Source organism: Somniosus microcephalus, chromosome 4, assembly GCF_052327205.1.
Source record: "Somniosus microcephalus isolate GS21.2 chromosome 4, FLI_Smic_1.0, whole genome shotgun sequence".
Lineage (NCBI taxonomy): Eukaryota > Metazoa > Chordata > Chondrichthyes > Squaliformes > Somniosidae > Somniosus > Somniosus microcephalus.
In genome coordinates, this window is record NC_140990.1 from 247,766,030 (window position 1) to 247,781,944 (window position 15,915).

Below are 15,915 nucleotides of genomic sequence, written 5' to 3' on the forward strand. Positions count from 1 at the left end.
CAACGGTCAGTAGCATTTATGTTTAACAACAGACAAAGGGGGAAAATCAAAAATGGTAAGATATTGCGGTGGAGGATCGAGTTATCCACCTACAACTACGATATCTTATACCGGCCCGGGAAACTTAATGAGCCCCCAGACACCCTATCCCGTGGGACATGTGCCAACGCACAAGTCGATAGGCTACGGACCCTCCACAATGATCTCTGCCACCCGGGGGTCACCAGGTTCTTCCATTTTATTAAAGCTCGCAACCTGCCTTACTCCATCGAGGAGGTCAGGACCATGACCAGGAACTGCCAGGTCTGCGCCGAATGCAAACCGCATTTTTATAGGCCAGACAAGGCACACCTGATTAAAGCCACCCGCCCCTTCGAACGTCTCAGCGTCGATTTCAAGGGGCCCCTTCCCTCCTCTGACCGCAACACGTACTTCCTCAATATTATTAACGAGTACTCCCATTTCCCCTTCGCCATCCCCTGCCCGGACATGACTAGCGCCACAGTCATCAGGTGCCTCAACGAGCTGTTCGCCATATTTGGCTTCCCCAATTACATCCACAGCGACAGGTGCACCAGTACCTGCTCGAGAAGGGCATAGCCACAAGCAGGACTACCAGCTACAACCCCCGGGGTAACGGACAGGTAGAGAGGGAGAACGCAACGGTGTGGAAGACCGCCATGCTCGCCCTAAAATCCAAGGGCCTCCCAATCTCCCGCTGGCAAGATGTCCTCCCCGATGCGCTCCACTCCATACGATCACTGCTCTGTACTGCCACAAACGCCACCCCTCACGAGAAGATGTTCGTCTTCCCCAGGAAATCCACCTCGGGGACATCACTACCGCCATGGCTGACGTCTCCGGGACCCGTCCTGCTCAGGAAACACGTGAGGAGCCATAAGACGGACCCCCTGGTCGAAAAGGTTCACCTCCTCCACGCCAACCCACAGTACGCCTACGTGGCGTATCCTGACGGGCGGGAGGACACAGTCTCAATTCGAGACCTCGCACCCTCAGGTACCACCCGAAACACCATCGATCACCATCCACTACCTCCACCCACCACCGCTACCCACGACGCACCACCGGTGTGTCTACCACGAACTGACGACATGCCGGTGCCATCCCTACCCCGAGAGAACGACACGCCAGTGCTCCGTCCCACGCGAGAAGCGGCCGCGGGCAAAGAACCGCCGCAACCGGCACCACGAAGATCATTACGGCAGACAAGACCCCCGGAGAGACTTTCGTATACGAACTTTTGAAACACTTCACCCCGCCGGACTCTTTTTTTTAAATGAGGGGTGAATGTGGTAAACCACTGCTAACTCTGTACATGTCTGTGTGGTAAACCACTGTTAACTCTGTACAGGTCCGGGCATGTCTCCGCCCCTGGCTCCACCCCTAAGCCCGGGTATAAAGGTGACTCACCACCCTTCCCCTGGGAGCTCTTAGGATGGATCCACTAGCAGAGGCATGCTCCAGTTCTTAGTCAATAAAAGCCTACTTCGTATAAGTTCAACTTGTAGTCTTTGGTGTTGTTGATAGTGCATCAGTGTGCTTCTGTCCTTTTGTTTTCTAACTGTATAGAAAGCCACGGACTTGATCTCTGATCCTTTCCCAGCTCTGTGCGAATGTTGGACTGCCAGTTAAATCAGCTACCCCTTATCTCCCCTCTATCCCCCTTCCCCAGTAGGGGCTTTAAAAAAAATAATATTTGCTCTCCTGATGTGGGTAATACTGGCAAAGTGATGTTTTTATTGACCATCTCTAGTTGCCCTGAGAAGGTGGTGCTAATCCTTTTCCTTAAGCCTCTACTGTTCTTGTGATAATGCTGCCCCCATGCAGGCGTTGCGTAGAAAAATCCAGGATTTTGTCCCAACGACAATGAATATGCCAAAGTCAGGATGGTATGTGAAGCTGTGTGACTTGGAGGTGATCCCAGGAATTGTTCCTCTTGTCCTTCTTGGCAGTAGAGGTTGCAGGGCTGGGAGTTGCTGTCAATGTAAGCCTGGTGAGCTTCTGCAGTGAATCCTTGAGACAGTACATACTTCAGCCACAGAGTATTGGTAGTGGAGGAGTGGATATTGAGCCCATTGGCTGGAACGCCGATCAAGTGGACTACTCTATCCTGAATGGTGTCGAGCATCTGGAGTGTTGTTGCAGCTGCACCTAACCCGGCCTTGATTTAAAAATTCTCATTCCTCATTTTCAAATCCCTCCATGACCTCGCCCCTCCCTATCTCTGTAATCTCCTCCAGCCAAACAACCCTTCGAGATATCTGCGCTCCTCCAATTCTGGCCTCTTGAGCATCCCTGATTTTAATCGCTCCACCGCTGGCAGCCATGCCTTCAGCTGCCTAGGCCCTAAGCTCTGGAATTCCCTCCCTAAACCTCTCCGCCTCATTTAAGACGCTCTTTAAAACCTACCTGTTTCTGCCCTTATATCTCCTATGAACCGCCTTGGGACGTTTTAGTACATTAAAGGCTATATAAATACAAGGTATTATTGTTGTTGAGAGTGGTGAGTATTCCATCACACTCTTGACTTGAGCCTTGTAGATTGTGGGGAGTCTTGATGTTAAAAGGTAAGTCATTCATTGCAGAAGAGTACATGAGGTTTTTGTTATAGTTCCAGCACTCTGAAGAACATTAGGACCAAGATAACAAGTTATATATTTTATTAGTCAGAAGGATTTATTTAAAATTTGTTATGTTGTAAACACTTAATTCTTTTTGGGCTTTGAATAAGGAGCCCCCTCACAGAATGTGTGCTTTTTTTCCCCATATAGTACCCCTTTGATTACGTCAAAATCAAAAGTTTAACTGGTATAAGATTTCTTCGAAAACACGTTAAAGTATTCTTTACTTACATACAGTCCTATGAGTCCACTTTATAATATTTAACATTATGCAGTTACAGAACAATTTTGAAGATGTAATAGAGAACAAGGTCTTTTTTTTATTATTCGTTCCTGGGATGTGGGCGTTGCTAGCGAGGCGAGCATCTATTGCCGATCCATAATTGCCCTTGAGAAGATGGTGGGGAGCCACCTTCTTGAACCGATGGAGGTTGTCCTCAGTGTGAAGAGGGGACTTCGTCTCCACAAGGACTGTGCGGTGGTCACTGCTACCAATACTGTCATGGACAGATGTATCTGCAACAGGTAGAATGGTGAGGACGAGGTCAAGTAGGTTTTTCCCTCGTGTTGTTTTTCTCGCCACCTGCCGCAGGCCCAGTCTGGGAGCGATGTCCTTCAGGGCTCGGTCATTAGTGGTGCAACCGAGCCACTCTTAGTGGTGGACATTGAAGTCCCTCACCCAGAAGGCGGTAGGTGGTAATCAGCAGGCGGTTTCCTTGCCCATGTTTGACCTGATGCCATAAGGCTTCATGGGGTCCAGAGTCGATGTTGAGGACTCGCAGAGCTACTCTGTCCCGACTGTGTACCACTCTTCCGCCACCTCTGGTGGGTCTGTCCTGCCGGTGGGACAGAACATAACCAGGGATGGTGATGGAGGAGTCCGGGACATTGTGAGAATGACTAGGTCAGGCTGTTGCTTGACTAGTCTATGGGGCTCCCAATTTTGGCACAAGTCCCCAGATGTTGGTTAGGAGGACTTTGCAGGGTCGACTGGGCTGGGTACACCTTTGTCATGTCCGAAGCCGGTGCCGAGGTCAATGCCGGGTAGTCTGTCCAGTTTTATTCTGATTATTGTTTCTTGTAACAGTTTGTAACAACTTGAGTGGCTTGCTAGGCCATTTCAGAGGGCAGTTACGAGTCGACCACATTTGTGTGGGTCTGAAGTCTCATATAGGCCAGTCCATTAGTGAACCAGATGGGTTTTTACGACAATCCGGTAGTTTCATGGTCACCATTACTGATGCGAGTTTTTAAATTCCAGATTTATTTCATTAATTGAATTTAAATTCCACAGCTGCCGTGGTGGGATTTGAACTCGCGTCTCCAAATTATTAGTCCAGGCCTCTGGGTTACTAGTCCAGGAACATGACCACTATGCTACCACTATACAATTATAAGGATTAAGCTGGAACTCCCCTGATTGTTTAGGGTTTTATTGTACTGAGCCCTACAAATGAAAGATTCCAAGTTTGAGCATTGATCCATACAGGACTAAATGATCTTAGCCAAGGTGGTGGTTTGGTTTCAGCATCCTTGGGCTAAAGAGGAAAATCAGCCAGAGTTTTTTGCTCCTGATTACTATCGAGCAAGCCCTACTGCAATGTAAGAACATTGGGTGAGGAGTGGATTGGATTTGAATGTGAGACCCCTATGCATTCAAATACCTTGCTGTCTTGTCTTGACCATGAAGAGTGGCCTGTTGATGTCATGGCAGGCTGCTGGCACCATGACTCACTGCAATTAGGGAAATCAAAGGTTTTTTTTGAGGGTAAAGGGTTAAGGAATCATAGAATGGTTGCAGCACAGAAGGAGGCAATTCATCCCGTCTAGTCTGTGCCAGCTCTCTGCAAGAGCACTTCAGCTAGTCCCATGCTTCCCGCCCCTTCCCCGTAGCTCTGCAATATTTTTTCCTTCAGGTACTTAGCCAATTCCCTTTTGAAAGCCGCGATCGAGTCTGCCTCCACCACCCTTTCAGCCAGTGCATTCCAGATCCTAACCACTCGCGTAAAAAAGTTTTCCCTCATGTCGCCTTTGGATCTTTTGCCAATCACCTTAAATCTGTGTCCTCTGGTTCTTGACCCTTCCGCCAATGGGAACAGTTTCTCTCTATCTACTCTGTCTTGACCCCTCATGATTTTGAATACCTCTATCAAATCTCCTCTCAACCTTCTCTACTCTAAGGAGAACAACCTCAGCTTCTCTAGTCTATCCACGTAACTGAAGTCCCTCATCCCTGGAATCATTCTCGTAAATCTTTTCTGCACCCTCGCTAAGGCCTTCACATCCTTCCGAAAGTGCGATGCCCAGAATTGGACACAATACTCTACTTGAGGCTGAACCAGTGTTTTATAAAGGTTCATCATAATCCTTGCTTTTGTACTCTATGCCTCTGTTTATGAAGCCCAGTATCCCGTATGTTTGTTTAACCACTTTCTCAACCTGCCCTGCCACCTTCAACGATTTGTGCACATCCTTTCTAATGCTATATCCTGGTGCCCTCCCTCCTGCCAAATTAGTTTAAACCCTCCCCAACAGCACTAGCAAACCCCGCTGCGAGGACAGTGGTTCCGGCTCTGTTGAGGTGCAACCTGTCCGGCCTGTACAGGTCCCATACCCCCACAGAACTGGTCCCAATGCCCCAAGAATCTGAAATCTTCCCTCCTACACCATCTCTCCAGCCACGCATTTATCTGCTTTAGCCTTACGTCCCGCTCTCTTTATTATCTGCTGCTGACTTCTTTCAGGTCCCAGGAAAGAGATTTTATAAAAATTAAGCAATTTTAAGATGATCAGAAATGTCTTGCAGATTACTTTTATCTGAACTAAGAAATAATGCATTAGAATGGAATAAAGTTAAAATGTAAAAAATATAACTCTTGAAGAGTTACATATTTGACACTGAGGTATATTGTAGAAATCATATCTCAAAAACGATTCTACATCGTAGTAATGTAAAATGCCAACATTCAGACAGTAACTAATTGCAATCTCAAACCTTGTTTGCATAACTATAGATACAGAGTACAAATAATTCTGTTTAATGTGCTTCAAAGATAGCTCCAGACACAAAATAGGTTCAACTGTCATGTGCTTTAATACCCTGAAGCTTTGAAAAGATTAGTGTACTAAATGTGGTTTTAACTCTTACTTTTCCTCAACTGCTCAATTACAGTTTCTCTGAATGCTTTATCTTCTGGAGCAAAAACTGGAGACTTAATGGCCACTAGGGTTCTTATTTTAATGGAGCTACTGAAATGTTAATCCTTTATTAAATTGACAGGTGTACATACATTGGCACAATCAGTCCCTGCCGTTTGCTTTCACATTTAATTAAACCAGGATTAAGTATCAAGGCTGTTTTTAAGTGTATAGCATTTTAACTAGAAAGGTATTCTATTCATGCAGTTACTAAAATCTTGTAATGAGAGGCTTATCTTTTAAGTATTTATAGGAATTTATTTTGAGGAGAGTAGAAAGTGCTCTCTTAGCATTAATTCACAGACCATGTATCTGACCTTTTTAGTCTAGAACGTTTTCATATGTTGACAATGTTATGTAGTATTTTTTAATGTATTTTTTTCGCACTTCTTAATCCAACTGACACAAACAAGTGTTTTCAGCTTGCTCTCTTTTTTTAATTGTATCTTATGTCTATACTTTTATGTTCATTATGTCTGTAAAAGGATCTTAAGTAATTGTCCTTCATACTATAAATATTCCACAGCAGAAATAGAGGCATAAAACAGCTTAAGAGTCCAATATGGTGGACAGGGTGCACGCGCACATTCCAGGCTGCGTATGCGCCAGCTGTAATATTGGTATAGGCTGCTCCATAGGCATCCAGAGCGTGTGCCTGAACCAAGCGTTGGTTTTTCACATATGCAAATAGGGGGCCTAACGCCTTTTTGAGACCCCCTTTGCAAAATCAGATTGTGCGTGATTGTCATGCCCCAATTACAATTAGTATCACTTTGGTTAAGTTTTACATGCATGTTACAATGCAGTATATATTGTCTATTATGCATCATAATATTTTAAATAAGTTCTTTTTAAATGCAGGTGGAGAACAGACCCAAGTACTATGGAAGAGAGTGAGTGATGGTTTAGTTTTTAATTTTCTGAAGCTGCTTGTTTAACTACGTTTTAGATGGAGTAGTGGAACAAACCCTTCAATAATAATTTGAATTTAATTTTATGAAAATTGTATTCTATATATTTCTGCTATGTCTGCAAATTTGGGAGCCTTAAAAGGGCTCTATGCCTTATTGTTCTCACTGTTCATGTCTCTAATAATGTCAAATAAGATTCACTTAAGGATGTATGTTGCTATGGGAGAGTAGGGAAGAACTTGTGTTGATATTGTACCTTATCACATCTCTGAAATATTCTGAAGTGCTTCACATACAATGAGTTACTTTGAAGTGCAGTGTCAGTTATGTAGCATGAACTAAATAGTGAGCACTGCACGTCCTCTTAAGAGGTGTAGACCACCAGGAACTGACGTTGGGCCCACCCAAAATCACTCCCCTCCCCCATGAGCGAGATGTCCAATTGCTAGCGCAAGCCATGCTGACAGTTTATTCATCAGATTTAAATAAGGCACGAAGTTGAAAAGGGTGCATGTCTTATGTTGGCATCATCAGGTGAGCAACTCATTTGAGCCACTGTACCAGATCGGGATCTTAATCTTGTTTACCATAAACCCTTTATGTATGCTACTTTTGAGCTCATGCCATTTTGCAGCATCAAACACATTACAGTACTTGAAAATACATTCACATTTCTACCTTTGCATTCTGTGTGCAAACTGAGTGAGTTTAAGATACACCATCACACTCATAACAAACTTTGTGCTGAAAATGGCCTTCGATTTTAATTTATCCAGAGAGTGTATGGTGCTAGTATTTTTCCCACCCAGACATCTCTGAAAAATAAATGCAAGTTTCACTGCATCACTGTATTCGGAACTCTTCAATAGGAAGACTAAAGATCGATGACATTCTGGACATTTGTTTCATGTGCAAATAAGACGTTGAGCAATCTTATATTCAATCAATGCATTGCTAGAAAGGTAGTAAAATATATTTCCTTGTGTTGCAAAATAGTAAAAGGTCATTCTATTCAACCATGACCCCTCTCGTGGGCCAGTATAAAGAGTTACCTTAGATTGCCATCTCTAAGGCAGTAATAGGGACCACTTTCCTTTATTCACTAAACAATTAAAGCCTAGAAATTCCATGGTATTGGAAGGTAGAACAAGGGCAAGAAATGCCTCTGAAGTCCCACAGCGTGGGACCCCCAATATGTGCTGATAGTGGCATTGGCACTAGGGTTGCAAAATTCTGGGAATTTTTAAAAGAGGAAACTTTCCATGGGAATTTTCGGGAATTTATGGGAATTTTGAGCACACTGATGGTTTTTGTCTCTGACCCTTATATTATCTTTGTCGTCAAAATAGACATACTGTTCCATACAAATAAAAACAGGCTTTCAAAACTTTATTTAGGTTATAATTTTGAACTTTATTGAACCCCCACAAAAAAGACCCATCTAAAATAAAATAAAAAGAGCGTCAGCTTATTTAGCCTGTAATTTGTCCTTATTTTGTCCCTTTGAGTCTTCTACTCATGAGTCTTCTGAGTCTTCTACTCCTCATTGCTCCTCCTGATTCTCTGACTCTGGCTCTGACGTGTCCATTTCCTCCTCTGTGTCAGTGTCTAGCTGTGTGGTGGACACTTCTGTATCTGGCTCAATAAGTTGTAGGTTCGCCCGGATAGCCACCAGTTTCTCCACTCTCTTGTTAGTCAGCCTGTTGCGCACCTTTGTATGCGTATTCCCAAAAAGTGACCAGTTTCGTTCAGAGGCCGCTGATGAAGGTGGTATTTGGAGTATCATCGATGCAATAGGTGACAGGGCCTCAGATGCACAAAGTCCCTTCCACCAGGTATGTGCACTGATATGCTTGCATGATTCCCATATCCCATCCCCATTCCAAAGACCTTGCTTGGTAGAGAACTTTGCCAGACTTCCCAGAACTTTGCCCACATCCAGATTGAGATGGTGTGAGAGGGTAGAAATCACACTGTAAGCGCTGTTGATCTGTTCTCCAGAAAGTATTGGTCTCCCAACATGCTTTGGGTCCAGCATGTATGCTGCAGCATGAATCGGCTTGACACAAAATTCTTGACGCGTCTATGAATTGAACAATTGCCTTCTCCTCTGCTTTGAGCAGCAGGGATGTGGGTAGGGCAATGCTGATTTGTTCTTTTAAATCAGTAAAAAGCCTGAGAACATCTGACAAGACAGCGTCATCTCCTTCAATCTGAGCAATTGCAGATGCTACTGGTGAGATTAGTTTAAGGCTGCTAACCACTCTCTCCCAAAACACATCATCCAGCAGTATTTTCTTGATGGTGGTTTCCATATCCCCAGACTGGGATATTGCCATTTCTTGCAGCGACTCCTTACCCTCCAGAAGGCTGTTGTACATTATGACAACACCACCCCATCTAGTGTTGTTGGGCAGCTTCAGTGCGGTGTTCTTGTTCTTTGTCATTTGCTTGGAGTTGTAGGTTGCTGCAACTACCTGTTTTCCCCTGACATACTTAACAACTTGCTTGGCTCTCTTGTACAGTGCTTCCATGGTTCTCAAACCCATGATGTCCTTGAGGAGCAGGTTAAGCCCATGAGCTGCGCACCCAATAGACGTAATATGAGGGTAGGCCTCCTCCACTTGAGCCCAAGCAGCCTTCATATTCGCAACATTGTCAGTAACTACTGCAAAGACCTTTTGTGATCCAAGATCGTTGATGACCGCTTTCAGCTCATCAGCAATGTATGTGCCTGTGTGTCTGTTGTCCTTCGTGTCTGTGCTCTTGAAGAACACTGGGAGAGGAGTGGAGACGATGTAGCTTATGATGCCCTCCCCTCGTACATTTGACCACCCATCTGAGATAACTGCAACACAGTCTGCCATCGCTATCGTTTCTTTGAGCTTTCCTTGGACTCTGTTATACTCAGCCTCCAGCAAATAAGTAGACAAAGCATGTCTGGTGGGAGGACAGTATGCAGGGCGAATAACATTGAAAAATCTCTTCCAGTACACATTGGCTGTGAGCATGAGGGGTGAGCCTGTTGCATATACAGCTCGAGCAAGGCACTCATCTGCATTCTTCTGGCTATGGTTATCCATTGTATCAAAGAACCTTCCAAGTGGGCCAGGAGTTGCTGATGATAAGGAGCCTGATGCTGAATGAGAACCATCATCTTCTTGAATGGAAGCAGAGGAACTCTGGGCTGACTGCTGTGAGCTTTGATTGAAGTTGTTGCATTTGGATAAATGCTGCTGCATCTTTGTGGCATTCTTTACATATGGCTTTCTACAGTGTTTGCACATGTACACAGTCTTTCCATCTTTAATGCCTGGGGTAAAATCCTTCCACACATCCGACGGTAAACGTGGCATTGTTCTATGCAGAGAAATAAAGGGCATTCATCTCTGTGTCGAACTGCGGTCGATCAGCACGATTGCAACAGGGTGAGTACATTTTTGCTGATGCTCCATGTGATGGAAGCATGACCTGTACACACACGACGCTACATCACCAATAGTGTATTATTTTGTATATTTTAAATTGAAGGACAACAGAGTTCAACAAGTAACTGGTTTATTTGGTATAAAGTCTGATTTACTTACTGCATCATCACAACATCAGCAGAAAACAAAATGACTTCCCTCAGGACCCCTAACCGGGATCTTAAAAAAACTATAGCAGTCTTACAGATGCCTGCAGGCCAATCACAATTCGATATGCAAATATTACAAATAGAGGGAGCTAATCGCTCATCCACTCATCCAACCAATCAGGACACACTTGTTCACAGTCACACACAAAACTTGTAATTATTAAAACAAGCCAAGTAAGAAGATAAACATATATTGATTAAGAAATTCCTTAATAATTAAGATTCCATCTCTGTTAGTAATTTTAAGAGAGGACCTGTGGGGGAAAAAAAAGAAAGAAATACAAAAAAAACAATATTATGCTAGCATGTGCTTTTTTGGGCAAAATTCCCATGCTAAACTTCCCGTGGAAAATTTCCGGAAATTTACCGGAAACTTTCCACCCCTTTGCAACCCTAATTGGCACCCACCCCTAATATTCAACTGATCCTATCCCTAGGATTTGGGACGTGGTCAAAGTAAGGGCAGATGGGCCGGCAGAAGTCCTGCCTTGTCACACCTTCACCGGCATAGCACCGGAACAACAGTTTCTAGGATTATGTTCCTTTCATGATTTTAGTCTTTAGTTAGATGACTTACTTTTGGCATTTTTTTAGGGTCATTTTTCCTTCACATTCCTTTTTTCTGCGATTTCTTTGAAAACCGTTCCTTTATTTGCATCATAATTTTTCACGTAGGCGCCTCGAGTAAAAAGACATAACATTGTATTTAATTATTAATCCTGATTTGTATGGAGGGTAAATTTCATAGAAGACAACCTTGTGAATTGCAGGTACTGTAGCTTTAACATTTTCTGACAGAATTTCATTATTTTCTGTGAACAGGTTTCATGGAATGATTTCACGAGAAGCAGCAGATCAACTGCTAAGTGTAGCAGAGGGAAGTTACATCATTCGGGAAAGTCAACGCCAGCCTGGTACCTACACCCTGGCACTGCGGTTAGTGGTGATTTTAATAATTAAATGCTAAGTAGAGTGAAGTCTTAGTACATAAGCTACAAGCTAAACTGATTCCTGCTCCCGCATCGTTACCTCTGGAGTCCCCCAAGGATCTATCCTTGGCCCCCTCCTATTTCTCATCTGCATGTTGCCCCTTGGCGACATCATCCGAAAACACAGCGTCAGTTGCCACATGTACGCTGCCGACACCCAGCTCTACCTCACTACCTCTTCTCTCGACCCCTCCACGGTGTCTAAATTGTCAGACTGCTTGTCCAACAACCAGATCTGGATGAGCAAAAATTTTCTCCAATTAAATATTGGGAAGACCGAAGCCATTGTTTTCATCCCTGCTACAAACTCCGTTCCCTAGCCACTGACTCCATTCCTCTCCCTAATGTCTGAGGCTGAACCACATTGTTTGCAACCTTGGTGTCATATTTGTTCCTGAAATGAGCTCCTGACCACATAGCCACAGCATAAAAAAGACATAGAAACATAGAAGATAGGAGCAGGAGTAGGCCATTCGGCCCCTCGAGCCTGCTCCGCCATTCAATGCGATCATGGCTGATCATCCAAATTCAGTACCAGGTCCCTGCTTTCTCCCCATACCCCTTGAACCCTTTAGCCTTGAGAAATATATCCAACTCCTTCTTGAATATATTTAATGAATTGGCCTCTACTGCCTTCTGTGGTAGAGAATTCCACAGGTTCACCACTCTCTGGTTGAAGAAATTCCTCCTCATTTCTGTCCTAAATGGCCTACCCCTTATCCTTAGACTGTGACCCCTGGTTCTGGACTCCCTGACCATCGGGAACATCCTTCCAGCATCTAGTCTGTCTAGTCCTGTTAGAATTTTATAAGTTTCGATGAGATCCCCTCTCATTCTTCTAAACTCCAGCGAGTACAAGCCCAATCGATCCAATCTCTCCTCATACGTCATTCCTGCCATCCCAGGTATCAGCCTGGTGAATCTTCGCTGAACTCCTTCCATGGCAAGAACATCCTTCCTCAGATAAGGCGACCAAAACTGCACACAATACTCAAAGTGTGGTCTCACCAAGGCCCTGTACAACCGCAGCAAGACATCCTTGTTCCTGTACTCGAATCCTCTCGCTACGAAGGCCAACATACCATTTGCCTTCTTAACCGCCTGCTGCACCTGCATGCTTACCTTCAGCGACAGGTGCACAAGGACACCCAGGTCTCGTTGCACTTCCCCTTCTCCCAATCTATTGCCATTCAGATAGTAATCTGCCTTCCTGTTTTTGCTGCCAAAGTGGATAACCTCACATTTATCCACATTATATTGCATCTGCCATGCTTTTGCCCAATCACCCAACCTGTCCAAATCATCCTGGAGTTTCTCGGCATCCTCCTCACAGCACACACGCCCACCCAGCTGTGTGTCGTCTGCAAATTTGGAGATATTACATCTAGTTCCCTTGTCTAGATCATTAATATATATTGTGAATAGCTGGGGTCCAAGGACCGATCCCTGCGGTACCCCACTAGTCACTGCCCGTCACTCGGAAAAAGACCCGTTTATTCCAACTCTTTGCTTTCTGTTTGCCAACCAGTTCGCTATCCAAGTCAGTACCTTGCCCCCAATCCCATGTGCCTGAACTTTACACGCTAATCTCTTATGCGGGACCTTATCGAAAGCCTTCTGAAAGTCCAAATACACCACATCCACTGGTTCTCCCTTATCTATTTTACCAGTTACATTCTCTCAAAATTCCAGTAGATTAGTCAAGCACGATTTACCCTTTTGTAAATCCATGTTGACTTTGTCCAATCCTGTCACTGTTTTCCAAGTGCTCTGCTATTACATCTATATATAATATATATAAATAAAAGGATCCGTCTGTCTGTCTCTCTGTCTGTCTGTCCGCTATACACTCAAAAGTTATAGAGCGTACCTACACATATGTTATATCAAAAGAAAGCTTATGATTAGGGGAGTCTCATAGGCATATTTACTTTTTGGTCAGACAAAAATTGTTCGGACAGTATACAGAAATCATTCAAAAATCCGCTCATTAGCGGTTGACCAATCCTACCGCTCATTAGTGTTGAGTGACGTGATGGTTCACCAATCCTACAGTTCAGTGACCTGATGGTTGACCAATCGGTGCGTCATGGGGGGCGTTTCATTCCGTGTGTGGGCGGGACCTAATCCTGCAGCCTCCCGAAATGTAGGCGCCATTTTTTTCACTGCTTTTACTCAACAGCGAGCGGGGCAGCTGTGGCGGCCCGCCGGAGCGGGAGGTGAGTTGGGGTCACTCGGGCCGGGCCTGACAACCGCTCGGCCCGAGACACAGAGCGGGGGAGTGGCAGCAGCTGGCCGTCAACCGCGCGGCCCTGTAAACTGCCGTTTTACAAAAAAGCCTTGGCAACGCCGGGCCCCCCCAGCTAGTCTTTTATAATGGACTCTAGCATTTTCCCCACTACCGATGTCAGGCTTACCGGTCTGTAATTCCCCGTTTTCTCTCTACCACCTTTTGTGAATAGTAGGGTAACATTAGCTACCCTCCAATCCATGGGTACTGTTCCAGATTCCATCGAATGTTGGAAGATGATCAGCAATGCATCTACTATTTCTAGGGCCACTTCCTTAAGTACCCTAGGATGTAGATTATCAGGCCCTGGGGATTTATCGGCCTTCACATCAATTTCCTTAACACCATTTCCCTACAAATACTGATTTCTTTCAGTTCCTCCGTTTCATCACACCCTATGTTCCCCGACATCTCTGGGAGGTTATTTGTGTCCTCCTTTGTGAAGACAGAACCAAAATATATATTTAATTGGTCTGCCATTTCTTTGTTCCCCATTTATAAATTCCCCTGATTCTGACTGCAAGGGACCTACGCTTGACTTCACCAATCTTTTTCTCTTCACATATCTATAAAAGCTTTTACAGTCAGTTTTTATGTTCCCTGCAAGCTTACTCTCATTCTATTTTCCCCTTCTTAATTAATCCCTTTGTCCTCCTTTGTTGAATCCTAAACTGCTCCCAATCCTCAGGTTTACTGCTTTTTCTGGCCAATTTATATGTCCTCTCCTTAGATCTTATGCTATCCCTAATTTCCCTTGTTAACCACGGTTGAGTCACCTTTTTTGTTTTATTTTTATGCCAAACTGGGATGAACAAATTCTGTAGTTCATCCATGTGGTCTTTGAATGTTTGCCATTGCCTATCCACCGTCAACCCTTTGAGTGACATTCCTCAATCAATCCTACCCAACGCGCGCCTCAGACCATCGTAGTTTCCTTTATTTAAATTCAGGACCCTAGTCTCTGAGTCAACAACTTCATTCTCCATCTTAATGAAGAATTCGATCATATTATGATCGCTCCGACCCAAGGGGCCTCGTACAACAAGATTGTTAATTAATCCTTTCTCGTTACATCATACCCAGTCTAAGATGGCCTGATCTCTGGTTGGTTCCTCGACATATTGGTCCAGGAAACCATCCCGTAAACACTCCAGGAATTCCTCCTCCACAATATTGTTACTAATTTGGTTAGCCCAATTTATATGTAGATTAAAGTCACCCATGATGACTGCTGTGCCCTTATTGCACGCTTCTCTAATTTCCCTTTTAATGCCATCCCCAACCTCCGCATTACTGTTTGGAGGTCTATATACCACTCCCACTAACGTTTTCTGCCCCTTGGTATTTCTCAGTTCTACCCATACAGATTCCACATCATCAGAGCTAATATCCTTCCTTACAATTGTGTTAATCCCTTCTTTAACCAGCATTGCTACCCCACCTCCCTTTCCTTTTTGCCTATCCTGAATATTGAATACCCCTGGATGTTGAGTTCCCAGCCTTGGCCATCCTGGAGCCATGTTTCCGTAATCCCAATCAAATCATAATCATTTACCTCTATTTCCGCAGCTAATTCATCCACCTTATTACAAATGCTCCCCGCATTAAGACACAAAGCCTTCAGGCTTGTTTTTTTAACGCTCTTAGACCTATTAGAATTATTATTTACTGTGGCCATGTTTGATTTAAACTGTTGATTTCTCTGACTGCCACTTTTGTTTTTCTCCTTCCTATCTTTTTCTTTTAACCTTGTTTCCCTTTCCTCTGTCCCTCTGCTCAGGTTCCCAACCCCCTGCCATTTGTTTAAACCCTCCCCCAAAGCACCAGCAAACACTCCCCCCTAGGACATCGGTCCCGGCCGGTTTGAACTGGTCCCACCTCCCCCAGAACCGGTTCCAATGTCCCAGGAATTTGAATCTCTCCCCCTCACACCATTCCTCTAGCCACGTATTCATCTGAAATATCCTTCTATTTCTACTCTGACTAGCACGTGGCACTGGTAGCAACCCTGAGATTACTACCTTTGAGGTCCTATTTTTTAATTTACCTCCTAACTCCCGATACTCAGCTTTTAGGACCTCATCCCGTTTTTTACCTATATCGTTGGTACCTATATGCACCACGACAACTGGCTGTTCACCCTCCCCTTCCAAAATGTTCTGCAGCCGCTCAGACATCCTTGACCCTTTCACCAGGGAGGCAACACACCATCCTGGAGTCTCGTTTGCGGCCGCAGAAACGCCTATCT

The 15,915-nt window shown here is 44.5% G+C and overlaps 1 protein-coding gene across 5 annotated transcripts in view; it reads left to right on the forward strand.

Moving 5' to 3' along the window:
- chn1 (chimerin 1) overlaps window positions 1-15,915 on the forward strand; it is a 204,519-nt gene that overhangs the window by 45,791 nt on the left and 142,813 nt on the right. For 3 of the 5 annotated variants that reach the window (XM_085986140.1, XM_085986141.1, XM_085986144.1), the window contains 2 exons: window positions 6,702-6,733; window positions 11,211-11,324. In XM_085986140.1, coding sequence (XP_085842266.1) covers window positions 6,702-6,733; window positions 11,211-11,324 — 146 coding nt within the window. The remainder of the gene's footprint in view (window positions 1-6,701; window positions 6,734-11,210; window positions 11,325-15,915) is intronic. The other 2 variants (XM_085986143.1, XM_085986142.1) reach the window with 1 other exon arrangement.